We start from the raw sequence: 27,940 nt of genomic DNA on the forward strand, positions 1-27,940 counted from the left end.
ACCCAAAAGAAGATTTCAGGTGTTTTTCTAAGCAATGTTAAAGTGTGTGTGTGTGCCGCCCAGCTCTTTCATGGCACCCAGCAGTGTAGCAGCAGAAGTGATGTCATCATAACATAACCGTGTGTTGTTGTGGCAGACTTGGAAGTTGGCACCGTCTGTAAATGCCCTAACAGCTTCTCCAACCTCTGTTTTCAGCTTCAGATTCCTTACACTGGTCACCCAGAGGACTCATAGAGAGATGAAGGTATGTTCATTCATTTTTTCTTGCATGTGTTTTATGCCACTACTACTCCTGCATCACCAGCCTCAAACTTGATTTCATTGAACTCCTTGTACAAACATGCCCTAACCAGGCTGAAACCAACTAAAATGTTAAATTGAATATCAATATTTTATATGCACGCCCTCTTCTTTTTAAGGCCAGTGTGAACTTTTACTAAATGTCAGTTTTAGTCTTGTTCAAACAGCATTTTGAACATAGGCCAAAGCAATATATTTATTTGATAAGCATGATATTGAGTTTCCAGTGGCTTCAGCTGCATTTGCAAACACAAATTGGGATCTGTTAGTTTGATGTTATCCTCTGTTATTGAATTACATGTTGAGCTCGGGGCCTGGACATGTAGGGAGATATGTGAATTTTGTTTTTTAAAAGCTGGCTTAATGGCGATTGTTTAACATAAATCAATGCCAATGCTATTGGTGCATAATAACACATGAATAACAGAATAAATGAGCTGTGAAAATGATGTTCTTGATATTCAAAAGTTCTGGCTTTGTTTCCTCTCGCCCTATTCAAATCGAAAAAGCCAGAACTGTCATTGTTTGGGAACTAGGTTGTGATAGCAAGCTATTTAATCTTTTCTTATAATTTCAATGGATCACATTTGTAGCTGTTGTTATGCCTGCAGGCTGTTATGTTCTAACTTGTTATTTGTTGCCATGTGGAGAGTCACATCCCGCAGAGGTGTTTTACTTTTAAATTAATTGGTAAGACATACAGCAACTCTGGTGAGAGTCTGTGTTTTTAGTGAACAGGATCATAGAAGAGAATAAAGTAAGCAGAATGTGTGAGCATTTTTAAAGGCTCTATGATTGGGGAAAGTAAAAGCAGCTCTTGTAGTGATTTGTAGTCTGTCACTTTGGCTCTAATGTTGTTATGCTCATTGTGGTTAATCAAACTACATAACCAACACCAACACCACCCACTAATGGACACCTTAGCAGTCTACCAAAGTATCCAATTAAAATGCATCCCAAAGCATCAGGCGATGTGAAAATGGTTACTAGGGTTATTCATTAAATTTGGTCAGAAACTTGCATGAGAAATGAGGAAATCATTTTCTTCTGGCACAAAGCTTTAATCTCTCTCTACTTCATTTCTGTTCCCTGCATTCATACTACGTGGCACAAATAATGCTGACTTGAACTGCGTGATGATGATGATGTGTGGTTATATAATGAATTGTTTGTGTCAGAGGAAGACAATGGGATTCTGAATGTCATGACTGGAAAGGCATTCCAGTGAACAGAGAGCATCTATAGATAAAACAGGAACAACAGGGGTTAGCACCTAATTCACTCCTTAGGCGAGCTTTGCTGCTTAATTTCCTACAAGTGTCTACTTGAATAAAGCCTAATATGTTAATATTCATTTAACTGTTGCCATTAGTGCTCATGACCATTCTGCAGTTATTATTCTCTCCAGCTGGATAGCAGTAAGAACTTATTAGGTGATTATTATCCTTTCACTCAGTTATTTTCATAACTGCTGACAGGAGTGATGTTTTAACACCGACGTTTCCGGGTTTAATGGTGTAGCTTTTTGTTGTTTTTGACGGTGCTCCGAGTCATCCGGCTCTATTGATGTTTGAGGAGTGCTCACTTATTTTACAGCTCTCTATAGTAGCGGCATCTGCTCAGTGCCTAAACTGTAAATTGCTCTGTAACTAGGACAACTTGTCATTATGTTTGCTTAGCATTTCATGTCACTTTGGCTTATGCTCCGCAGCCTTTCTTCATCACCTGCACACACTGCTTTAACAGTGTGTGCTGCATTAAAAACACTTTCAACATTACACTTCCTAAAAGTGGACTAATGTGCTGAATGTTTGTTTGAATTCTTAATGAATCTGCAAAAATCGTGTAAATGCCTTTGCTCAAACTGGAACAAATAAGCCGTTGCTCCAGCAGCAGTGTTCTGGTATTGGTATCTGGTACGCTCAGCTATTGAACACTGTCCCTGACCTTGGTAACCTGGACAAGATGTAGTTAAAAAAGCAAGCATTGATGCTAGCAGTCCAAGCACACACCTCAGTCAGTTTTGTAAAAGCATGTAACTGTGTATGCTTCTAAAAAATGCAGAAAGGGACGACTTATTTTACACAGGAAGTTTAGTTTACTCATCATGAAAAATACTACTCAGCTTGTAGTTTAGTTTAAATTGTGACAACTCTGTTTTAAATACATCTCTTGTGAGTCCCCAACTCTTGAGGAGTATACTAAAATGCTGGATTACTTCTTTAACTGCAGTTGGCAAGGTCACCATATCGTGTCAAAACAGGAGCCGTCCAGACAGTTTTTGATCAAAGCTGTTTGTAAGGTCGAGAGAGTGTGCCGTGGGAGTGAGATGTCATTTAGACAAGTTAACAGCATGTGGTGCTGTGGTAATATGGTCCATACTTAAACATTTGGGAAGTGAGAGACCCCTCAGCAGGCCAGGTGCAGCTTGCTGTAGTGGAGGGCGACCCTGCCTGGGAACCAAAGTACAAGTACTGAAACCCCCACTGAGGCCTCATTGCAAGTAAGAGAGTGCCACAATCCATTCAGAAGGCTTATGCAAAAATAGGCATTTGCATTTTCGAGTTGTCCATACTTTGGAGTCTACATTAATTACATGTTAAATGGTCAGGGTGAGTTGTTTTGATTTATTAGAAGTCATCTAAAATCTTTTTTTATCATATTCCTAATATCAAATGCAGGTATTTAATTAAACATTTAAAAGCTCTGTACTTGATCTGAAATGTATGTGATACTGCAGGACAAGTGGATATGCTTGACCACTCTATATATTGAGAAATACGTTCGTTAAAGAAACGTATTAAGATTGTTATTTTTCTGTAGTTTGAAGCTGCCATGGCATTGCCAAGGCAACTCCTGCTGAAGCACCAGTCACTGGAATTGTGGTGACTCTGCTTTGGACAAAGAGGTGATTCACAGCAGGATTATTGTACGTGTGAGCTTGGCTGGGAGCGAGCTTAATTCTTTCCTGCATGCCTCTTGCATGTTCCTTTGTTTGACCTGCAAGTCTATTCATTACTGCACAATATGATGGCTCAAAAACTATTGTTTATTATATTTCAATAAGTGCATGAATGACGTGTTTTTAAAAGCTGTAGCTTATACAGACATCAATATATTGTGATTCTCTGAATGGAAAAGAATTGATTTGTTACATCGCAATCTATTTCACTTGATTTCACTCAGACATTTAACTGTTATGTCTGTTTACTGTTATAATCATACAGTAGTGACACATTCGTCCTAACCTTTTAAGACTTTAAGAGTCACTCAGTCTGGAGTAGTAACAGTAGTGACCTAAATAAATTGAGGTTATCTTTTAAAATTAAGAATGCAGTGAGAGTGAGTTGAATCTGTGTGGAAATGAGACGAGCTGAAATTTTGATTTGAAGTGCAGATCGCATGTGGTAATGTTACTGGATCTCCAACGCCTTCAAGAGATTCAAAGGAAACAATTAGATGATGCACTCATACACTCGTTATTGTTTTGGTGCATGAGTGATGATGGTTAATGATGATGGTACGTATGTAGCGCCTTTCTAGTCGTCTGACCACCCAAGGCGCTTTACACTGCACATCACATTCACTCATTTATGCACATATTCATACACAGACGCCAGAGACTATACAAGGTGCTATCTGTAACTCATCCCATTTAAAAGCACTCAAACACCCATGGCGCAGCCTTCAGAAGCAATTTGGGGTTCAGTATCTTGCCCAAAGACACTTCGACATGCAGACTGGAGGAGACAAAGATCCAACCGCTGATCTTCTGATGAGTGGACGATCCACTAGGCTGAGCCACAGCCACCAACTCTGGGTTAACCAATAATTAGATGGATGGATAGATTTGCAGTGGTAAAAGTAGCAATACGCAGTGTAAAAGTACTGCCACAACTTAAAGTTCTGTATTGTTAATGTTACTTGAGTAAATGTAAATATCATAAGAAAAGTGTACTTAAAGAATCAAAAGTAATAAGTTAACCCAGGGTATATTTTAGACCGGTTATGCATGTCTGTCATAGGTTAATCTGCATACACGCTCTGCACTATGCTGTAGTTCTTCCACGAGCTATGAGTGAATCTGTCAAGAAAGCAGAGATAATCTATAATAAGCAAATAAATGATGCATTATATGATCTGATTCTAATAAATGATGAAACATGCATCCAGTGCTTACCAACCCTTTTGATTTTTCTGTGCCCCGCTGTTCAGTTTCCCCCATTTCCCCCCATATGATGAAATATCAAATATCATTTCTGCCCGTGCAATATATTTATTAGAAACGGTATCGCCGCTGTTTGTGATTGTGTTTTTTAATATTCTGTACTTAGTCCACATATTTGTGAGTTGTGTCTAAACAGAGATTGAGAGACACACAGAGAGGCAGGCTGGAGAGAAGGCTCTTCCTGCAGATCATCACAAGATTAAGCAATAAATCCCAAGAGGCTATGGTTTACAATGATTTTAGAATGGGGCGTTGTAACTTAGCTGTTGTAAAATCACTGTAAATCACAGCCTCGCTTGAGAGTGCTTTCAGGGCTTTCTGTCAGAAACCAAAAGTCAAATAACCAAGTAGTAGTTTTGGTGCCTAAACCCAAACAAATAGTGACTGAAAACTGAAGACAATAAAAATTCATTCACTACAAACTCCCTGGTGCGTGGACTTGTCGCTCCTTACACATGACCTGACTTCAAACATAGCAAATTTCCAAATGATTTTAGCTCTTTCAAACAACAAATTTAGTTGGTTTTCTCCTTGTACGAGTGCAGATATACAATACATTTGATGGAGCACATCAAATTCAGTGCTCCATATCACTATTTTACTCTTACACTGTTGTATGCCATTTTCCCCACAAAGTTCTAAAATACGCCATTGAAGCTTTCGTAATAGAGAAGTAGGCGTGGTTTCATCTTTTGCAGCTAGTTTAGGTAGAGCAAGGTCTAACCACATCCACTAGACAGAAGTAGCCCCTCTTCGTTATGCCACGTTTTGTCGTGGCTGTTGTTCTTGTGTCTGGAATTACCCCGTTCTGTGTCTGTGTTGCCTCTCCTCAGTGTTTGCATTGGCTTCACGCTGGTCTCCTGCCTGCATCTATGTCATGCAGGGAAAAAATGCAAATCAACACCCAAATGAAAAAAAAAAGAGTTTGATTGGTGACACATTGAAATAATCGATAATAAAACAATCATCTAAACAATCATAGGCTGCAAATAGTCGATGATAGTAGACAAAATGGAGCTAGAATAAGCACCAACACAAACCCAAACACAAGACTCATTGTGACAACGTCATCACGAGTGGCTGACCATGCAAATTCACAGGTAAAAGTTCAGCAGAGGTGAACTTTGACATCTGAGTCTGAAACACGTTATTGGATGATTTGCAGAGATTTGCAGAGACTGATGCAAATGTGACTTAATACATCAGAACCAGACATCCGCATGCTGCAGGGATTCTTTGAGCCACTCCCTGATGACTGATATTAAAGCGAGGCCATACGCCATAGTGAATTACAGTCCACAGTCTACACGTATCACCCCACAAATGTGCCATCACTGTATTTTTTTTATTTTTTTTTTGCAGCTTTTACTTTTGATAGCTTCAAGGAAGCATCTTTTTTTACTGAGTTGTAGAATGAAGTGCTATCGTCATTCAGGCTGTCCAAGAAATGCACTTTAAGCAGTAGCTGTTTTTTCTATGGAGTTGGCTGTTAAAATTTTCATGACTTGAGAGTCTTTATTGAGCAGAAACCGATCACATTCTGCTGTTGCCAGAGTCACTCCAGTATGTTTTTGTTTTGGTGAGGCTGGAATGATTTCAAAGCTCTGACTTAATGTAGCAGCAGCATCGCCTGTCTTGTCCCCTAAATAGAAAGGCTTAAATACTGGTGTAAGCTTCCAATCACTAGTATCAGTGAAGCTAGCGCTCTGTTTAAATTGTCTGCGTGATTCAACAGCCAGGACAGAAGTACTTTACGGGCGACACTGGTGCACCGTCACCCCTGGGATTTGTTTTAGAGGGTTCTTTTGTGGAGGGGGAAAAAAAAAGCTTTTATGACACGAATAAAGTCAAGTCGTTATCTAATGTGATATGCTTGGCTGGTGGGTAGCCAAGCAGATCATCCTTATGATTACTACCTGCACGTGCCTTTTTTCCCCCCTCTCTCTCTTAGATGTGATACGTTTAACCAAAGTCACGCTACGCGTTTGGTTCTTTCCGTGCCAACCGCAGATGCGTTTTGTCAGCCCATGCCAAGCCACATTTGTATGTGGTTAATCAAACGCATGTTCCTGGAGAGTATTTTCCACATCAGTGGCACAAGGTGAACAGCCAGAGAGCTAGTCTTGATTGTGCCACTGCTATTACTGTTCTGTTGACTTTTGCATGCAGAAGCTAAAGTGGTACTTGAGGCTCATGGTAAATACCGCTCTGCTCTTTTTTTATGACAGAATTTTTGACAAGAGCAGCTCTTGTGAGGTGCGTGGCATTTTAGCTCACTTAAAGTCGACAAGAGGATGTTACACCTCCCAAAGACACAGGAATTCCTCCTCTCTGAGCTTAGTCATCATGATTGGTTGATCTTCTGAGCGGGGGAAACATTTTCTGACGTTGAGTACTGGCAGGAGTGGCAAAAAAACACAAAAAAACAGTGTTTTTCTCTAGGCAGCTGGAGGCTATATGACAGTCTAATTCAAGGAAGGGAATTTTCTTTCATAGTTTTAGCTGAGTGCCGGGAGGTGGGGCATCTTCAGTGGGAACTGTCCTCTGTTTGTGTTGGCATGCGAGCATGACAAATGTAAATCTGGCCTCAGTAGTTTGTTATCACCACTGCCCTGTTAAGTTGAGGAGTTTTGGCAGCCACAGCTGTCGAGCTGCCCCCTCTGACTCAGTCGTCTGACTCTTCCTCTAAAAGGAAGAAGAAGAAGAAGAAGGGCACAGGCTCAGAGCAGCCCAAGCAAAAGGAGTATTAGTATGGTAGAGGTTTGTCTTGACTGACAAGAGCATTGGTTTGTCAGTGGATATGGCTTCTGTGTCATGTAAAACTGGTGTTGGCAAGGGCAGCTGGTGCTGAGGCCAGACTGCACTAAAGACTAATGAGGTGTTTATCTGAGAGGTGGGGAGGCTGAAGTGCACTGGACTCTGCCCCTGAATCCCATCTGTCAGAATCCCAGAGACACTGGAGAAGACGTGACTTGTCCTGGCCTGACTGTGACAGGTTCGTGGCCTTAGCAACAGAAGATGTGAAATTTGTCTGTGTTTCTATAGTTTTCTCAGTTTCAGCCAGATTTTTCGATGGATGAGTGTTTCAGTTCATCGTTTTTCTTTACAGTGATAACATGTATATAATATATATCCTCTAGTCTCTTTACAGAACAACATAAAAACTACAGTTAAGTCAACACAATTATTTATCAGCAAGCTGGACTGGTTTATTACAGTTGGCAACAACCATTTTTATTTTTAGCACGCAGTGCTGCATCTACTTATATCCTCTGATATCAGTCGGAACACCCCATTCGCTCCCCAACCCTTGGTTGTTCTGCACAATAACTTGGCAGAGACTTAATGTAATACCTGTTTTGATTAATGAAAAGGGAGAGTTTTCTCGACAGATAACCGGCCTGCCGATCCAGATAATCTTCACCTCTGTTAATGTCTCATAAATCAGATTATTTTCGTGTTTCGGGTCTGTGGCCTGAAGTTGCTAGGCTACTAAGATAACATGGAATTTAGCCCCAGGTTACAAATAAATTAATGAGGGATATGAAACTCTAAAAGTTAATTGTGGACAATTGGACAGCGGATTTTTAATCATGTTGCTGTTTCACCTGTCTGTTTCAATGCGGTGAGTTTCACCTAACGTTATTAACAGTTCAGATGATTCAGATTAGGGACGTCCTGATCATGTTTACGTGACCCAGATACAAATGTGAATATCTGCCAAGTTCAAATCCAAATGAAATATTTATATTTCATTCTCCAACATAACACGGTGTACAGCAGCAACATAAATAAATCCAATACGGTTGATATCCTTAATGTTACAGCATGTATAGTATCCACAGAGGGAGGAGAGTCGGTGTGAAACGCAGTGTAGCAGGACGGTATGAGCAGCATCGGACCAAATACAAGCTCATGAGCAGTATTCAGTCAATGCTAGCACTTCAGAAGCATGGTGCACCTGCAAAACGTTGCCGTAGCAGCTGTTTGGGCTTCTTTTCCCAAAGCTGCTGTGCTCACTTCTGCTAAAGCACTCGACGTCAATGTGGAACTCCTATAAACTGCTTCTTTTTCACTCAAGGTTTTGCTCACGTGTAATAGGCTGCGAACGGGTTCAAGCGTTTACACAAAGGCAGTAGTTCTTTTTTTTTCTGACTCAGAGCCCAGTGAGCTACAGTGAACAAAGGATCTGACTTGGATCAGGCTTTATAAAGTTCATGCAACCCAACACAAAAGGTAACCTGCAAACAGTTAAAACATGTCAAAGGTCTCAAACTCACAGATGCCAGATCAGTCCTCCATAGTGGTTTGGTCATGGCAGAAGTATGTGCTATAGAGGCTTACGGCAGCTGGTTCCAGTGATTAGTTCTTACACCGCTGGCATGGCGTTTTTTTTAGCTGGAATGGCAACCTGTACACTCTTTGCCCTAATTGAGGGAACAATGGACAGCTGTTATGTGCTCAGACACGCCCTTTAAGATTTCTGTAGTTGATTTGTATTGAAGTGTAGAAAAGAAATCCAAGAGTTGATTAAGTCTTACAAGTAACTCGCTTGTAGTATGAAATTTAACGTGCATCTAGTTTCCAGAAATGTTTTTTTTTTCTCACTGCAAAATGAACAGTGATCCATCAGTGGTGAATTTTGAAGCTAACATGATGTGACCTTGTAACAGAGCTTGTTCAGTCTGTTGAGCATAGTACACTCGGAAGATCCGTGCACTGCTAAAAAAAGGTGTGCTGCATTTATTTAGATTTTTGTTCTGTCCTGTCAGCAGGAAGTGTGGCCCACTCTGGGTCTTATTCTTGAAAGATGTCACTATTAGGTTAGGTTTTTTTCTGGAGCGTTAGTGAAACACCCTCAGTAAATCCAAGTCTACACTACATGAACCACAAACATCATCTTCCCCTAACACACACACACACACGTGCGCACACACAGAAAGTCTGTTTTCTCTGTGTACTCTACCCTCTGCAAATCTGTTCTTGAGGGGAGGGAAGAAAAGGTTTGATACACGTCCAATGATGACACAAGATGGTGCTATGTGTTTCGGATAGCGTCTTCTTTGTAGTCATCAAAGCAGTAGTGAAGTGGCCTTTTTGTTTGCTCCCTCAGAGTCTTGTTTTCCAATACCCAGAGCAGATGGTATGTGTTTTCCATGGTTGAATCACTGAGCCAGCCGGGTTTTTTTGCATAGCTGGCCTAGACTATGCTTGTATGCATGTCCTCCTGGCTTAGCTGTGAGAATACACCTGTGTCAAGTAAGCTACATAGATATAGATATAGATATTTATAAAAAGGCTTTGAATTCACTGTTTTCTTTTTACTTTATTTCCTCAGACTCTGGAGGAGCCCCCCTACTTGACAGTAGGGACGGATGTGAGTGCCAAGTACAGAGGCGCTTTCTGTGAGGCCAAGATAAAGACCGCCAAGAGGCTAGTCAAGGCCAAGGTAAGTCACATTTCAAAGTGCTCCTGATCCAAAATTAAAAATTTATTGTGTGTGTGTGTTGTGAAGTGGAATGCAGCGGAGCTAGAGGCTCTTGTCTTTGTGTGGAAGGTTTATAATCACCGCAGTTCGATTGGGGGCATTTAAAAGACAAAACATTCCTTTAGAGACCGGGTTTGTTGGGATGATTATAAGATCCTCTTATTAGATTTATTTTAAGAAAGTGTATTTAAATTATTTTCCTGTCTCTGATGTTGCCAAAAAAAATCCAGCTGCGTTGTTTGCATGCTAGAGCTCTAGCACCTGGTTTAGGTTGTTAGTACTGCTCACACAGTTGAAACACTGATCAGGGCCCCGGCTGTGACAGATGTAGGATCTTGCCTAACCCACCAGGTACCCATCACATACCCAGGCGTCCCTGCTGCCCACGGCTCCCACGTCTTTGTGCCGCAGACGGCGCGGCTGCAGTTTCCCCATTGGTTTCATGCCTTGCAGATGAAGGCATTGCATGATGCTCGTACTACAGTATCTCATTTCCCAGCGAGGCTGGAGCATCTGGATAATACAATAGAGACAGATCGCTTGTCTCTCGTTCTGCTAGAGTGTGTGGGAGGAACAAAGATTGGATGCTGGCTTTTTCACTGTCAATGCACTGTAGTTCCCCCCGTACAGACAAAAGAGCCGCGATGTTCTGCCATTCTGAAATCGTGACGTTCCTTTTTGTCTTGCGGACGGGGACAAACAACATGACAAAGTAGACCCTGTGATGTTTTCCGTTTAAACATCGTGGCCTATGATGAAGCTAATAGGACAGTCTCGGCTCATAAATTAATTACCATGCTAATTGGCTGATCGCGGCGTTTGTTTTTGGGGTAGCTGTAATGTGAATGTGAGCTCCGTTACACAAACGTTTGAAACATGGCAATTATTCAGTGGTTGTTGTGAGTCTGAATATATTCCAGTGTGATGAATTCCTCTTTAGCTGTTTGGTTCATTAATCTCTGTCTGCTTGTTTAACAAAGTTGATGGCTGCAGCATATGGCGCTGGTGTCTTGTGAGTGATTTTTAAAACCCAGGGAAAGATCTGTGAGACATTTTTTTTATTTATGATGATGATGATCTGTACTAGAAGACTTGCAAAAAAGTCAATTAGCGCCATGTCAGTATCACTCACTGTGACATGTTCAGCACACATATGATCAGTCTGGACTAACCCTATGGCACAGTAACAGGTACTCAAAGAACTGGGGCTGCATGCCAGCGACCACGTCTGAGTTTATAGTTGATTTCCAGCTGTTTTATTCATAAGTTTCACTGCAGGATGTAAATAAAGAATCTCTTAAATGAAAAAAATACACAAGAATATCCTGAGATAAGAATAAAGTGGAAATGTTTAAGCTTGTATATAAGGAAGCTGAGAACGGCCATGCTTGTAATATTTTTTTTTCTGCCATTATCTTGAGAGGTTGACAGGTTAATTATTTTGTTACTCAAGATAACAGAGCTTGATTTCTTGTGATAAGTTTGATTACCTAACAAAACCTGTTTTCTCTGCCTCTGTATGTACGGACTAACACCGTCTCAGTACTTATGGAGAGCAGATCAGCACTGATTTCCTCGCTTTAAAACATTTTGCAATTAGTGCAGGAAACAAAAAGAAAAGTTCAAACTAATACCAACTAAATCAGCCTGCAGGATGTTGCCTAATCCTGAACAAATGTTATGTTTTAAGTATTGTTTGGCTGCCTTACATCATCATCATCATCTGTGACATCAGATTTGTTGTTGCGGTATTATGAGCTGTGTTTTCCAAAAGACAGCAGAATGCTCCACATTTTATCTGTGGCACTGAATCTAAAGTACTTCCACATGTTATTTCTCAAATGGTAGTCAGTGTCATCATTATCCGTTGAGCATGGCACACTAGTTTCCTCCATTTTGTGTTCAAAAAGAGAACAACTGCAGAGTGTGCTGAGAGGGTAACAGGACATGCAATAGATCCGAGCGACAGTGAGTTTTATTAAATAAGTTTGGTCAGATGGAACGTTTAAATTTAGTTCAAAGATCTGGATAAAAAGTGAACGCTTTACTCTTGTCGGCAAAGAAATCAGAACATCAGAAGGCTTTATTAATGTGAGGAGAGGTGTGCTGTTAATTTTTTATTTATTTTTTAGCTGAGCTGTCATGCATAGATTCGTTTCCTGCTGTTAGCCTGGCTAAAAGACACAGAATACACAACCTCAGTCAATTTTAGTTGACTAACCATTGTCGTCAACAACATTTTCAGGCTTACGGAAGAATGAATCGGGTAATACAATTGACTGGGAGCTCCAGCTACTCACATCACATACATTTGCTGGACTGAGTTTCTATTTTTTATCAGAAATATGCTTTCATATCTTATTCCAATATTTGTTGTTGGGTCTAAGTGGTTGTACTGTGTGTGTGTGTGGGGGTGTGTGTGTGGTTGTGTGTGGTTGTGTGTGGTTACAGACCTCTGTCGAGTTTCCATGCAGGATCCAAGCTCCCAGTTGGGAGGTTGTCAGGACAGTCAGGTGTTGTTGACGCTCTCTTGCTAAGACTTAGGACAGCGAGAGTCACCCTCCCTCTGTCGTAAGAGCCCAGTGAAGAGAGGGATTCCTTTATTCCAGCGGGCAGGAATGTTATTATCTCCTTAACCGATGAAATGCTGCCTCAGGAATCTTTTCTTTTATGCCTTTCTTTCCATTTGCTCTTGTTTTATGTCCTGACAATTCAACAGCATCTTGCAGTTTATATTTCTTTCAATCATTGTCTTGATCCTGCCTTCACAGCGAGACTTTGATTGCTGTTTCTACTGTTATATTTGAAATTGACTGGAGGGAGCATTGTGTGAATTTGTTACTTTGTTGTTTGAGACTGGTTTTCCATTGTGATTATGTTACTATTTTACTAGCACATGCTCTCTAAAATACTTTTAATTTCCCTGAGGAAACGCAGAAGGAAGCACATGAGCATTTTGATATATAAAACGGGCGAGGGGCATTTGTAATGCTAAACAGATTCTTTTCTTCTGCTTCTGGCTGCTTCAACACTTTTCACATGTGCGCCTTGGAAAATATGTGACAGTAAATGGCTCCGTGTGTTTGTGTGTTTGTGTGTGTGTGTGTGTCCTGTGGTCTTCTCTGTCACTCAGTGTTGCCAGGTCACCATGCAGATGTAAGACTGCCACAGCGTGATCAGATTAAGATCTTCTGTGGCTCATTCAGGCGAGGCTGCGGATGCAGAGACAGAGAGAGAGAGAGTGAGGAGGGGGGAGGAGAGAGGTTCGGTCAGTTAGCGTAGCACTAACATTCACAGAACAGAAATCCACCACAGTTGGCGGCAACAGATGCGGCGCAGTTGCCAATTCGGGGTCAGCCGCTCAACGCTGCCAGAAATGAGCCATAGTATTAAATATTCACACACGCGCTGCTTGTCTAATGACACCAAAAAGTCTTTTCTAGTATCACAAATTGATTTTAGGCAACTAAACTGTCCCTGCCAAATATCCATCATGGTAATCAGTGTCTGGCATTTATAAAATCCAGCAGCGTTCGTTAGGACTCACTGTATCTGCGTAGTGGAACATTGATGTGGTCTGGTCAGGCCTCTGGGGAATTGTTTGTTTATCCTTGTTACTGATTCTCCTCCCCTGCTGCATCCCCCCCTCCCCAGGTGACCTTTAAACCAGATCTGTCCACAGCCGAGGTCCATGATGAAAACATCAAAGGACCGCTAAAGGTAAGGCAGGAAAGCTGGAGTCAGCTTGGAACATCGTCGTGACACACATATTGTCATAAATTACCCATGATTGCCTTTGTTTTGTTGTTTTTTTTTTCTTCTTCTTTGGCTCAGACCATGGTGAATGCAGAAAAAGAGAGAGAATCAGTCAATGAAACATTGGCTCTGCAATTTAATTTCACATCAATTATGATTCTTGTAGCAGGAACATCATTGCTTCATTACTTTAGAACACAACATTAGATATATCATTAGTAGTATATTAGGGTGCCAGATAACAGCAGTGTATCCATCCCACAGGTGGGTGCTGTTGTAGAGGTGAAGAATCAGGATGGAGTCTACCAGGAGGCCACAATCAATAAGCTGACTGATGCTAGTATATATACTGTTGGTAAGTCAATACTTTCCCTCCTTACTCAAAGACTTGTATTCTCCCTACAGCTAGTTTGTAAAAAAACAACAAAAAAAACATGCTGTGTGTACAATGGTTTCCAGGGTTTGTATTTTCCTTTACCTGAACATTATGTTTTAAAGTTGTTCAGAAGCATTTTCATTCAATTCCTCAGAAAAAGTAAAGAAATAATACTGAAAGGTGACTTTCAGATTGTCCAAATCTCCACTAGACTCCAGGCCATTATTGTTGTTTGTGTGTGTGGTTGTTAAAATATCCGGAAAAAATCAAAGCTAGGGCCAAACAGCGCCTACGTTATATTGAAGGGCAAATACATAAGAAAGATCAACTAATAAAACCTCTGAACGAAGAGGACAAATGATGAGGTAGAAGAATTCTATAAACAGTGTTCAACAAAAAAGAATATTCCACTTCAGTCTCAGAGGCAGATTGAGCTAGACTGCGCTATGCTGAGTCAACATGCACTTACCCGCTTCTACAACTAAAGATAGCTTTTAGTTCTGATTAAAAGCCTTTCTTCAAATTCAAAACATGGATTTAGTGGATTAGGTGAAAAAAAAAAAAGTCTGAAAACCTCCAATAACAATTTTCCAGAACCCAAGGTGACGACCTCAGATTGTTTTGTGCAGTCCAAAACCAAAAGATGTTCAATTAACACAGAAAAAAACGTTTGCATATTTAAGAGGCAGGAATCAGCAAATATGTCTCCTTGCAATTTGTAAGTGTGGATGTTGGATAATCCAAAGTATACAGAGTATAGGCTGCTGCACGGATCTGTAGTCTCTCAGCAGTAGCTTGGCACATAAGAGTGCCCATGGGGTTTTCCCTGCCTCGAAACATCCATCTTGGCACATTTCTTCTTCTTTTTATTCAACAATGAAAAAACAAAAACAGCAGTCAAATACATATAAACAATGAATAAAGACATTTATGGATTTACACATCAGGGGTTATCTTTGGGAGCGATGTAGCTGTAGAACGTGAAAAGAAGGTTCCTTTTAGCTTTAATATTATTGTTTTATTTTTATTTCTTGTAAATTTTACTACTCTAGAGATTTGATATCAGGCAGATGTGACATCTGTTAATACATAAACAAAGTGTTCCAGTCCACTCTCTGTGCAGCAGTGGGTCCTTGAAGCTCTGATGAAGCTGTGAGCTGAAAGTGCCTGCATCTGCCTGATCCTTAAATGTGGAAGCTTAATTTGTTTTTAACGTATCACCAATCAAGCAGACATTTTGTAACCGAGACAGGAGTTTATTTGTGTGTCTGTGTCTGTGTGTGTGTTGGTGGTCTCCTGGCCTACATACAGCAGCCTAATAGTTTGTCTCTTATCTCTGCAGTGTTTGACGATGGCGATGAGAAGACCCTGAGGCGTTCCTCTCTCTGCCTGAAAGGAGCACGTCACTTTGCAGAGAGCGAGGCGAGTATTGTGCTGTCCCGCAGTTTTATACCAGCCTCGTCTCTCTGTTTCCCAGCAAAGCTCATTTTTTGTTGTTGTTTTTTTATTGTTATATGTTATTTTACTTAGTCACTGACACTCTTTCATCAATACCCACAGTGCTCAAATTAAAACTGTGCTCATGAATGGTCCCATATTGGCATTTAGACGTGCAGCTGTGAAATATTTCCAGGAACTGTAAAGTGATATCACAGCAAAGCTGCCAAATGTAAGCTGTGTGTGTGGTGCTGTGTAAATCCCTCCATTTGTAACAGATGAAATCCCATGAAGAGAATGCCTCGCTGGTTTCGAACATAAATCTTTTGTTGTGCAGCGTATTGTCTGAGAAGGTGGCGCTGAGGCTGTCGTTTGTCTCCTTTGCAGACACTAGACAGACTCCCTCTCACCAACCCCGAGCACTTCGGCACACCTGTCATCGGCAAGAAGGGCAACCGCGGCCGACGATCAAACCCAATGTGAGTATCGTCCATCGTCTCTGTGCATCCTGCAGGACTCGTGTCAACTCTAATATATCAGACGTCTGCGATGCTGCTGCAGAGGGATTTTCTGTATTTGTATCATCAGCAACAGGCTCCCCACATTCTAAGTTTGCTGACAGCAGTTGAAATGAAAGATTTACTCTCATCTCCATTCCTTCATAAACAGCCCCTAAGGCCTGGAAGAGGAGAGCCTACCCGCCTCCTCCAGCTCTTTTAATCACACTCCTGTGTGTGCGTGCATGCTGAAGAGGCAGCGTGAGCGCTGCATGGTCCTGCCGAATATCAGGCCTTTTTTTTGGGGGGGTGTTTTTTTTTCTCTCCCCTCCTGGACTCAAATGTTTCAGTGGGTGTTTTAAGCTCTGATGTGCCTACTCCTGGGAGACTGCAGAGTTTTCATCAGGGGGATAGGAACTGCTGAGGGCTTTTTGGCGCTAGGTATAATTGTGGCTCCTTGCTGTTATAAAGAGGACACTCTGCAACATAATCTCATTTTCTGACACCCCTTGCTAATGGCACCGAGAGAGAAAAGTCAATATTACTCTAAACATTGATGCAATATTGACTTGGAACGGTCCCAGCTGCACATTAGCACCTTGGACCTTCCTGTGCACACTAATCGTGTCTTACCTCTTGAATTTCAAGGGTTGACAGTACAGTAGAGATTGAGATGATGGGGAAAAAGAACACAGGTACATCACTTGTTAATGGAAAATTGTGACATTTTGTCACAGAAGAGATGGGCTAAGATTTAGATGAGAAGATTGACACCACACACATGCGTGTGTCAATTAGTGGGTTTTATAGGTGCTGGTAGGACAGATCCAGGCTAGCTGTTTCCTACCGTTTCCAGTCTTTATGCTAAGCTAAGCTAACCAGCTGCTGCTTTTCTTCATATTTAGTGTAGAAGAAACCAAATGTGCATATTTCACCAAATGTCAAACCGTTCCTTTTAAATTACCTTCCCTAGTCTTATAAGTAAGAGTGACTGTCAAACATTTCCTGCTATAGTCATTATATGAGGGTCAAACTGTTTCCTGCATGAATTACAGTCCCTCCTTCATTGAGCAGTTAGAGTGCTTTAATTCACAGCTTAGATGTTGTTGTTGTTGTTGTTGTTGTTGTAATAGTAGTAGCAGCCTGGCTGATTTACTGCTCCTGAGTCGTGCCAGATTCTGCGTGTGTGTCTATGTGTGTGTTTGTACATAGAGTTGTGCTCAGAGCAGACCTAGTGAGGCATAAAAATAAAAAAAAAAGGGACCGAGGATCTGTTTGCCTGCTGGTGCTGCTTGAGTGATCACTCAGAGACATGGCTGCCTGTCTGCTGGACGCAGTGAGGGGCGTCATCCTGTGCATCAGGATGACTGTCAGACAGCGGAGACTGAGCCGTCTCCCGTCAATACACTGTTCCTATGATGAGTGAGCTCATCAGCGGTGCTGGCCTTATGTTCGGCTATGGTACATAATGATAAGACTTGAAAGTTTGTGGAGGCCTTTTGTTTGGTGGATTGTTAGTTTGAGAACCTTTTTGATGTTTTTCAGCAGTTAAATGAAAAGATGATTGGTTTGCAGAAGCCAGCGGATACTAATTTATTTTCCTATCCGGTTTATACTTAGCGTGGATTTGTTATGAAATGCCAGTATCTTTTGAGGTCTTATGCTGCAGTGCTACACTTCTGTGTAAAAATGGAGATAAGCAGAGCATTTTCCTCAATCAAATGTCAACACTTTGAGTTTAAATCTGATTATTTTAGGGGCTGCAACCAGCTCTAATTATTGCAGAATATATTTTAATGACATGCAAGAGAATTGAATGTATCATAGAGGCTGGCACAGCTTTGTATGTATATAGAAACTATGGATACACTCACACAATTTCATACATTATTCAGAAATAGAGGACTTGCTTTTTTTTTTTTTTCAAGTAAAGAGTCCCTCTATTTGTTTTTATTGTCTGAGCCAGAAAATTGTGAAAAATGACCATAATAATTTCCTAAAGTCCAAGGTGATGTTATCAAATTGATTGGCTGTGGGTTTTGGTCTAGTTTTAAATAACAAAAGACAAGAAAAGCAGCAGATTTCTCACAATTGAGAAGCTGAAACTAGAAAAATTGTTGACGTTTTTGCTCAAAAGTGACTCTATTATCAAAATCATCTTGTTTCGGCTCTAATTTTTAGACATATTTAATATGATAGTTCTTTACTACAAAATTTTATATGAACTGAACTGAGTTTACCAGATGTAATAAATGTAAAAGAGTGTGTATGAACATTTCACTGCATGCACACTCACTGTACCTTTCTTAAGTGTAGTCTGTTGGGTAAACTGTCCTTTCCTCCCACAGTCAAGAAGAAGAGTTGTCTTCATCCTCCAGTGAAGAAGAGGAGAGTGATCAGCGGCAGAATGAGGATCTGTTCGGCAAAGTGGTCTGTGTGGAGGGGGTCGCCACAGGGGACAAAAAGAAGACCACGTGGTATCCTGCTCTGGTGAGCTCATAGTTCATCACTGTGAACAAACAGGGACCACTGCTGCTGGTCCTCCAGTACACTCACATCATTGTGCTGTTTCATCTGAACGCCTGCTTGTGTAACCTCAGCAGGATTATCTTATTGCGTCAGAAACATGCCACTAAGCTGACTTGTGCAAAATAAGACAAACTTTTTGCACGAGCTTCCCGACTTCTATAGTTTGAGGAATTTCAGTTTCGCTCTTACTTTGGAGGACAAACACACAACTTGTTCTCTGTGATCCGTGCAACAGTGCAGCACAAACGCTGCTTCGATGTTTTCATTCTTTTTCAGTCCACTTCTCTCCACCCACCCTTAACTCTCCACCACGTCTTGCGCACAATGCAATAGTGACAGGCGTTGTTTGTTTATGTAAGTGTTACAAGTAGAACTGGGAGAATGGGAGAGGGTGGGGAAAGCTGTCCCTTTAACTGTGTAGTCAGCAGAGCCCCACCTCCAGAGTTTGTTGTTCTTGGCTTGCTGTTGATTGAGCTCCATGCTGCCTCCCTGTGACAGCCCAGAGAAGTACATTACACAGTAGCTTGTCATTGTTTACACTGTGACCGTATGGCAGAGGGGTGGAGTAGTACATTGGTAAATGTCTCTTACAGCAGATGTTACATGGCTGTGTGCTCTAAAGTCAAAAGAGACCTGTCTCCATGTGCGAGCCGGGTGCTTTTCATTTGCACGTCACTGGTGCAGCACATGTGTCAGACGGAAATGGTATCACAGAGTAAACATGAGTCATAGTGTTCAAGTAAAAGCCTCCACCGTGCAAGTGTGTGTGTGTGTGTGTGCTGTATATACAGAGGGAGCAGGAGCAGTGTCCTAGTGGAAATCAAATCTCCATAACGGCAGCGCTGCCTCCTCTGGGTTAGACCCAGGCGCTGGAACAGCTCCCACTGTTGTGCTCCTCGACTCCAGTAAACAGCAGCAGCACATGCTGCGTGTGGGCGCACACCCCGCACACACCACTCTTCATTTACGCTCGCCCGTTTGTCTGTTTCGTACACAGCATATTTTGTCATCCATCAGCGTGGCCTTTTGCTGAAACTACTTTAGTCACTGATGCGTACTCTGACACCCCCTTCTCCTCCTCCACTTTACTGACACACACACACCCACACACCCACACACACACACACACACAGTACCTCGCCTGACCTCTTAACTGTCTCCTGTTTCTGTTCAACAAGGTCATCTCCCCGGACTGCCACGAAGACGTGACGATGAAGAAGGACAACATCTTCGTCCGCTCTTTCAAGGATGGAAAATTGTGAGTCATCACTAATGCGCAACACCATGTGTGAAGGAGGGCTGCACTAATGACTATCAGCAGATTATTTGACATTTTCATTATCGATTACATGAACGATGTCTTTAGCTAAGAGGCAGAAAGCTGAGTGAAAACCAGTCTTACCTTTTGAGAAGCTGTAATATGCACACAATTGATATTTTCACTTGATAAATGATTGAAGTTGTTATTTATAAATTTTCAAGTCAATGAATCAACTAATCATTTAGTGTTAGTAGATCGTCCCTATAAAGGAGTGTTAAAAAGCGCATGCACTGCTTGATTTCAGATAACCTTGGTACTTTATGCCTTTTATATGTTTACTGCAATTTAGTTTGACCTTCTCACCCATGACAAATCTCTGTATTATCTTTTTATTTGAGGGAGCTCTGTCAGATGACATTTCTACCTCTTGACTAATTAACATCGTTTATGGCTTCAGAAGAACACGACCTCCGATTTTGTGAATTAACACTGTGCGCCTTAACTGTCAGTGCTGTGCTGTGTAATTTTATTTGTCCTAAGGCTATTACTGTTGAGGTAAGGTTTTGTAGCTTCCCTGCAAAGAGGAATAAGCCCCGTCAGGAGTCTACACTCAGCTGGTGGTTTGTTACTGCGGTCTCTCTGTATGTGGTAGAAACGTGGCCCACACTCGACATAAATGAATCTAGTGTTTGCTCCCTGCTCCCAGTCTACTTTTCTGTCCTTTAAAATTCCTTTGATGACAGAACAGCCTTGAGTCTGCATTCCTTAATAGATACCCCGAGTAACTCACCAGCATGACCCTTAATCTGCAGCAGAAGAAGTGTGAAAAATCTGTCTTATCGCTTTTATTTTGGCTAATAGTCAGGTGAAGGACGGATGTGGAGGTGATGCGAGGGATAAGATAAGAGACGATAAATCAGAGGAAGTCGTATATCTGTGAAGTACTTCCTGCCTGAGCATGGCTTTGGCAGCAAATTAAATCGCATTATAGAAGTTTTCATTTCTGTTCTCTGCCAATTTGGTTTCACTCATTGAAATCAGCATAGTGTGTCCAGGGGTGGGTGCAAGAAATAATAATGCAAGAAGTTGTAAAATCTATACTTTTGTTAATGACATTTTTCAGGTTTGTTTCCCTCCGATCCTTTTGGCTTTGCTGTGGATGGAATAACAATGATGAAAAGTGCATATCATTACTGTTACTCGTGATGCAGTCTGATCCACCAGGCATGACTTCATGTCGTGTTACAGACTGATCTATTGCAGCCCTTACAGGAAAATTAATACATTTTCCAAGACAAGTTCATATCCTTACGTGTAATCATCGCAGCATGATGAACATCATCCATACTGTCTTTTTAGTAATGCTACAGTCTTTATAATGCAGCACCACTTCCTTTAGACAGTTTTTCCATTCTTTTACGGCACACACGCTCCACTCGTATTGTGTTCTTTATCATTTATGCCAGCCTTTTTTCATCAATCATTACACAGTTATTCTAACTTGCTGCTCCCGTTGTGCGATTTGTTCTTTGAAGAGGGGTCACATCCATAAGCCATGTGACCTCTCTCCGCACAGCGTCGGGGTCAGCGTGTACACTTTCCTCTGGAGAGTTTTTTTTTTTTGGCATTGTTAGTGATAACCATTCAACACGCCTTTTCAAAAACAATGGCGCTGGAAAACATTTTTCAGGGAAAGCGAGGTCACATCCAGAGGGTAGACGGGAGTTTTCAGGAAGTGGTTATTCTTATTTTGCCAAAACTGGTTACCGTAGTAACACTGGATACAGAAGCGGTTTTTTGTTTTTTTTTCTTGTTTGGCCAGCTTGCAAACTTGTCTATTGTTGGTCATATTCAGAACTATTTTGATTAATCGTTTAAGTCAAAATGACATGAATACATGCGCTTGTACCGCCGCCTTAAATGCAAGAATTTCTATTTATATAGCTGGAGATTGAAGATCTATGAACTTTGAAAATAATCACTGGTTGCAGCCCTTGTTATGTTAGAAATTAGCTGTATATGTATGCCTGTAAAGTGTATATATATCTATACTATGTATCCTTTTGATTTTGAATCTAGCTGCAGCAAGAGGTTAACATCTGTGATTGAGAGTGAAATATTTTTACAATAGTGGATGGTTTGTCATAAAATGTTCTGCATATATTCATGGTCCTATATTCAGCCTCATCATCATAGCGACCAAATACCTGCAAAACTAATGACTGCTCTTTTTGTTTAGTTCTATTTATCAAATGCTAGCATGCTAACATGCTAAGCTAAGATGGTGAACATGGTAAAACATGAGCTAAACGTCAGCATGTCGGCATTGTCATTGTGAGCCTGTCAGCGTTTAGCTCCAAGCACCACTCCGTCTAACTGCAGCCTTGGCTGCTGACTCTTAGTCCTGTTTAGCCCTAGAGCTGGTCGCAGTGAAAACTAAACAGGCCAGCACGTTAGTGAACAAAATGATTATCTATAGCAAATGTAATGAAACCTCTAAACTATGAGCTCTTGCTTCTTCTTTTATTTATATATATATTTTTTTTTTTTTACTCCATGACAAATCTAGTGATTGGATCAGCTCAGCTGCCTACAGATGCCACAGCAAATCGTCTCTGGCACACTCGCCAAGCCTCTGACTGCTTCCAGCTTACAAGCTCCACTGATCCATCTATCCGCCAAATCACCAACACTTTGTCCAGCTGCTGTAGAAGATGTTGTGAGAAAATAGGCAGAGAATGCAGTCATGGCTGCTCGGGTTTTGAGGTTGTTACTGTTGCTGAGCTAAAAACTCACCCTGCCAGTGTTTTAATGAATACAGACCGCAGGGATAGATATCTTCATCATACATTTTGTTTTGAGAAAACAAAAGTCTGCTTAGATTTCTGCTGGTTGATACATCAAGCTGAACCTTGATGTAGTCACACTCAGTGCTGTCCACACGACGTCACTCCTATGCACATATTAATGAGAGTTTCTGTGTTTTGCAGTTACACGGTGCTGCGGAAGGACGTCCGCGAGATGAACAGCGACTGTCCTCCAAAAGCAGACGCAGGGCTCAAACCAGGTGAGTTTAAAGCGAAGCTTTTTAAGAGTCTCACTGAACTGGTGCATAGCGCGTACCCATTCCCCGACATCTGTGGGCTGGTCTGTGCGTTGACACACTTGGCAGAGAACGCTCACAGAGTGGGTTGCAGCTAGACAGACTGAAGAAAGAGAAGTTTTGTTTTTGTTCTGTGGAATGCAGCGGCGGAGAGCTCCTGTCACTTTGGAGTCTATTTTTATTTGAAGTCCTCAGCAGGCTTTTTTTTATAGTGCCCCCATTTTCCTGCTGCAGAGCTACGACTCTTTTATAATTACACTTAGGAAACTGCTTTTTATTATACCAGTCTTGGTACTCACAGGTGGTTGACTCACACTGTGATATTTTCTGTATTACAAAAGCGTAAAACAAGCATCTGCTTGAGTGGTTAGATGCTACTTAAATCCACCTGTGACATTGTGGCTGAATGCTTCTGTGCTCTGCGTCACTGCAAGTACTCCTGGCAGATTTTCATGCTGCTTTCTTCCTTGACTGCTCCTCTTCATGTTCATGTCAAAATGTCTTTTTTTATACTGTCCTATTTTTCTGCACAAGAGTCCATTTCTTTCAGCATTAAGAGAGCAATAACTCTAAACCAATACCGACTGTCAGTTATTGTATTTTGCTTGAAGCAGCTCTGGTTTTATTCAGTATAATTTTTTTGTCAGATTGCTTCGGTAGTTGGCTTGCAAATGCACATATGCAGACTCACACATACATGCACACTTCATACCCTCCAAACACACAGTGACGGATGTTATGATGTTTAAATCAAAGACGTAAAGTCTTGCATTTAGAATATTGATTTTTCATGTACAAGATGTAAAGAGCAATCTGATTGTAACCCCTGTTCATGTTTTATTTCTTACTATTTAGTGTGAAAATTGTTCTGTGTCTGCTAAATGATTTAGCTTGAGCTCAGTTTGCGAAACAACAGCAGCAGGTAATAATAGGCAGCCCTTATTGGACATGATTTATATGCACTATAACTCACTGTGTGTGTGTGTTTTGGCAGCACTGGACGCAGCCTTGGAGTTCCAGCAGCAGTTTGTGGTGCCCGGCACCTGGAAGACGGAAGTGAAGGAAGAAAGTTCTAGCAGCGAGGATGACGACGAGGATGAAGAGGAAGAGCAGGAAGAAGATGCCAGCGGGGAGGAAGAGGAGGTAGAGAGCCGTTCATAGCAGTGCACTTCATCTGCACACCCCCAAAGTGGCTGGAAAAAAAAGGTCCTCAAAACTGTGTTGTTTCCTGTCCGCAGGAGGAAGTGGAGCCCTTCCCAGAGGAGCGGGAGAACTTTCTGCAGCAGCTGTACAAGTTCATGGAGGACAGAGGTGAGCCCAGATGTTTCCAAACAACCTTTTGTCATTTTAGGGATTAGCTTTTTTATTTTTAAAGTTCAGGGTTAACTTTATCTTTATCTTTTATATATGTGGCTGCATTTCACCTTCTTTTGTCATTAAAACACTCTTTAAAATGGTGATGGAAATGTAACCAAGTGCAAGGACTTGGCTACAAATTAGAGGCACTTGAGTGTTTCCATTTCATGCCACTTCAAATCAAATCAAATTTTATTTGTATAGCCCAAAGTCACAAAACACATTTTGCCTCTGAGGGCTTTACAATTTGTACATGGAGTGTCCTTAGACTATCGGTTCGAGTGAGGAAAAACTTGCCCACAAAAAACCCTTTAACAGGGAAATAAGGTGGAAGAAACCTCAGGAAGAGCCACAGAGGAGGGATCCCTCTCCCAGGACGGACAAACGTGCAATGGATGTCACGTGTACAGAACAGATCAACACAAACATATTGTACAATTACAATGAATGACTTCATACATTTACTTCATGAGTTTAATATTGTGCTTTTTACTCAACGTGTTTATTTGACAGCATTAGATACACAAAATATGATATTATGTTATTAAAAACTCAAAAGTATGTAAAATAATTAATATCAGCTTCACTTCTTCGGACTACAACAGTACAATGGTACTTACATACTCGTACATCAGTATTAAACATCTACTATTATACACTTGTACTTGTCACAGGATGGGAGTGTTTTTAATTAGCAAGGTTGTTTCCTTAAGTAAAATACTCTGCAGAAAACTAATTTAGTAGCCTTAAAAAAGTTAAAGAATAAAATGTAGGCCGTGCTGCTTTACTCAGTTTAAATCTTTCAGCAGATTTCTTAAACTGTATCTTTGTGCCGTGTTTCTCCTCCTCAGGGACACCCATCAACAAACGACCTGTTCTGGGCTACAGGAACCTGAACCTGTTCAAGCTCTACAGGCTGGTGAACAAACTGGGAGGCTTTGATAACGTGAGTGTCACTTTATCAGCGACTACTCTTAGTGGTCACGCTTGTCTCGTTTCATCGTTCACTGACTCGACGCGTGCATCTTCCTCTCTGTCTGTGTTTGAGCAGATTGAAAGCGGCTCCGTTTGGAAGCAAGTCTATCAGGATCTGGGAATCCCTATACTCAACTCGGCCGCCGGCTACAATGTCAAATGTGCTTACCGCAAGTACGTACAGATGCTGCCTCCACAACTCCTCAAAGCAAATCTGTTGGGCAGATGAAGCTTTTGTTTCTTTAGTTTTCCACCAAGACTGACGTGCGGTTTCTAGTCTCTTTATTTTTAATGTCCATTTGGATGTTTTACAGCCTCCCTTTCTCCTCAAGATTTAAGTAAGCTTCTGTTGTTGTGAGATTAGCTTTGCAGGAGAGATGGAACATCTTTGAGAGGAGCACTAGAATTAGACTTGGTGGAGATTTTCTGGATATGTTGACTGTTGTTTTTTTCAACCCAGGTACTTGTATGGATTTGAGGAATACTGCACCTCCACTGCCATCACCTTCAGGATGGACCTCCCTCTGAAGCAGGGTCCCAAGGGGGAGGTGAAGTCTGAAGAGGAGGCAGTGGGCACAGCTGCCACATCGTCCAGCTCTGAAGAGCAGACAGCCCTGGTGGATGGAGAACCTTGTAGTGCATCGTCCGTCGTCTGCAAGGTGGATTATTCTAAGCACTGTTTGAATCCTTTGTTGTGTTTTGATATTTATCTATAAATTCCCCAGTTCATTATATTAAAATCATCTTTCTGTCACAGGACGAGAAACCCGATTTGACCCGAAACAAACTGGAGTCTGAACCACCGAAAACTGAGGCAAAGGACAGCGGAAACGACGACAATGACGAGGACGGTGGTCCCCTCAAGGGAGACGCGGACGAGGGCTCGTCGACAGCTCGCCTCGGTGCCGAGAACATGAAGCAGGAGTGCGACGAAGAGCAGGAGAGCAAGGACAACTCTGGGTAGGTGGTCTGAAAGGATGATCCCTCCACCAGGGCGGTAAACAAAACAAAAACAAAAAATCCTCATGGCACAAACACAAGCTCCATGCAGGAGGGCTTCTGCATGGTGAAAGTGTGTTAATATCCAATCTGACTTTGAATGCAGAGCAACTTTAAAAGTCTCTCCAGACAAAAGGACCTGAGGTATTCATATTCCTTGGTGGCAGTTAAAACCTAAAAGACCATTAGCAGATGAGGACCCTTCTGACCTTAATGACACTAATTCCCAATGTACCCACAATCCACCTGTACCTGCTAACCAGAGAGAAGAAAGCTCTCCTCTCTCTCTGTCTTCTAACTAAGCTCTTACCCACTGCCCTCTGTGCTATTATTATTTCTCGTGGCTTAGTCGGCATCAGCTGGCAGAGACATCTTAGAGCACCAAAGCCTGACTGCTACCTTTCACCTGGCATGTCATGCTGTGCTCTCTCTCTCTCTCTGTCTCTCTATCTCTCTGGTCTCTCTGTCTGTCTCTCTCTGTCTCTGTCACTCTGTCTGCCTGTCTGTCTCTCTCTCTCTGGCTGGGATTGTTTGACCGTGGCCAGGCTCACTCGCTCAGCGCACACAACATGGCTGTGCTCGTCTCAATTTCTGCCCTCTCCTGATCTCTTATCTCCGTCTTTCTTTCTCTCTGTCTCTTCTCTTATTTTTTTGGCTTTTCGATGTTCAGCTTTATTAAATGTTCCATGTGTGTGAGTGTTGTTGTCACCGATCCATAAGTACACTAGACGTAAGAGGTAGTAACCTTTTTTTTTTTTTTTTTGCGGTGTTGAAAGATTGTTCTGGGTAGTTGTGTGTTTTGGTCTCAGAAGCCTTTTCCTCTGTTGTGTCCTATCCAGAGCATCTACATCAGTGCTTTCTGTCGAGTTTAAACCTGTGTTTGATTAGTCTCAAGTTGAAACTTGTGTTAAAGTAGTTTGACCTACAGGGCACAGGCTAGAAAACAAAAAGGTTAACTATCCACATACTTAAAATACTACATTTTTTTAAATCTGTTGAAAGGGTTCGTCAACTTTAATATTCTCTGATCGTACCAGTTTTTATCACCCATGGCCTTGGGCACGCTACGGTACGATCGCACCGATTACCATCACATGTAGACGTCCTGTCAGTCGACAGGTTCTCTGATCCCTTTTGACTTTGTCGGGATCAGTGGTTCTCGCAGCAGATTACATGGTAGTGTGAGGGTTTACAGATTCAACCCCGCAGGCTGATCTGATCTGAGCTTTCCTGATGATATCAAAACCTGTTCCATGTTTACAACCCGTAAGCTGGATGGGACCTGGAGTGTGTGTGGCGTGAGGATCACATTTTCATTCCAGCTGCGGAGACCATGTGTAGTCACTAAGTGAGAAAATTGTGTCTTGATTTATATTAATGAGACCAATTAAGTATATAGAAGAAAACTCCTGTTCTATAGTGATTGTTAAATAACCGTCTAAGTACTATTTATCTTTTTTTTTTTTTCTGATGAAGCCGACCCAACTGCTCGCAGCCCACCTGGAATGATGTTTTCAATCCATAGTGACTCATATCACAGAAGCTGAATTGTGCTTTGAGGAAATTAGAAGTCCTGGCATAAGTGGTGCTTCTGTGTAATTTGTTTAGGGCTGCAACTAACGGTTATTAAATTGC

At 41.6% G+C, this 27,940-nt stretch overlaps 1 protein-coding gene across 3 annotated transcripts in view; it reads left to right on the forward strand.

The window, feature by feature from the left end:
* arid4b (AT-rich interaction domain 4B) overlaps positions 1-27,940 on the forward strand; it is a 38,401-nt gene that overhangs the window by 2,394 nt on the left and 8,067 nt on the right. For all 3 annotated transcript variants that reach the window (XM_010729856.3, XM_010729858.3, XM_010729859.3), the window contains exons 2-16: positions 196-244; positions 9,867-9,977; positions 13,671-13,736; positions 14,037-14,127; positions 15,491-15,570; positions 15,973-16,064; positions 18,431-18,572; positions 19,790-19,869; positions 22,863-22,939; positions 23,970-24,118; positions 24,214-24,286; positions 25,183-25,277; positions 25,383-25,480; positions 25,767-25,965; positions 26,064-26,266. In XM_010729856.3, the coding sequence (XP_010728158.2) occupies positions 239-244; positions 9,867-9,977; positions 13,671-13,736; positions 14,037-14,127; positions 15,491-15,570; positions 15,973-16,064; positions 18,431-18,572; positions 19,790-19,869; positions 22,863-22,939; positions 23,970-24,118; positions 24,214-24,286; positions 25,183-25,277; positions 25,383-25,480; positions 25,767-25,965; positions 26,064-26,266 (1,562 nt within the window). In that variant the 5' untranslated portion in view covers positions 196-238. The remainder of the gene's footprint in view (positions 1-195; positions 245-9,866; positions 9,978-13,670; positions 13,737-14,036; positions 14,128-15,490; positions 15,571-15,972; positions 16,065-18,430; positions 18,573-19,789; positions 19,870-22,862; positions 22,940-23,969; positions 24,119-24,213; positions 24,287-25,182; positions 25,278-25,382; positions 25,481-25,766; positions 25,966-26,063; positions 26,267-27,940) is intronic.

This window comes from Larimichthys crocea, chromosome III (assembly GCF_000972845.2).
Source record: "Larimichthys crocea isolate SSNF chromosome III, L_crocea_2.0, whole genome shotgun sequence".
Taxonomy (NCBI): Eukaryota; Metazoa; Chordata; class Actinopteri; family Sciaenidae; genus Larimichthys; species Larimichthys crocea.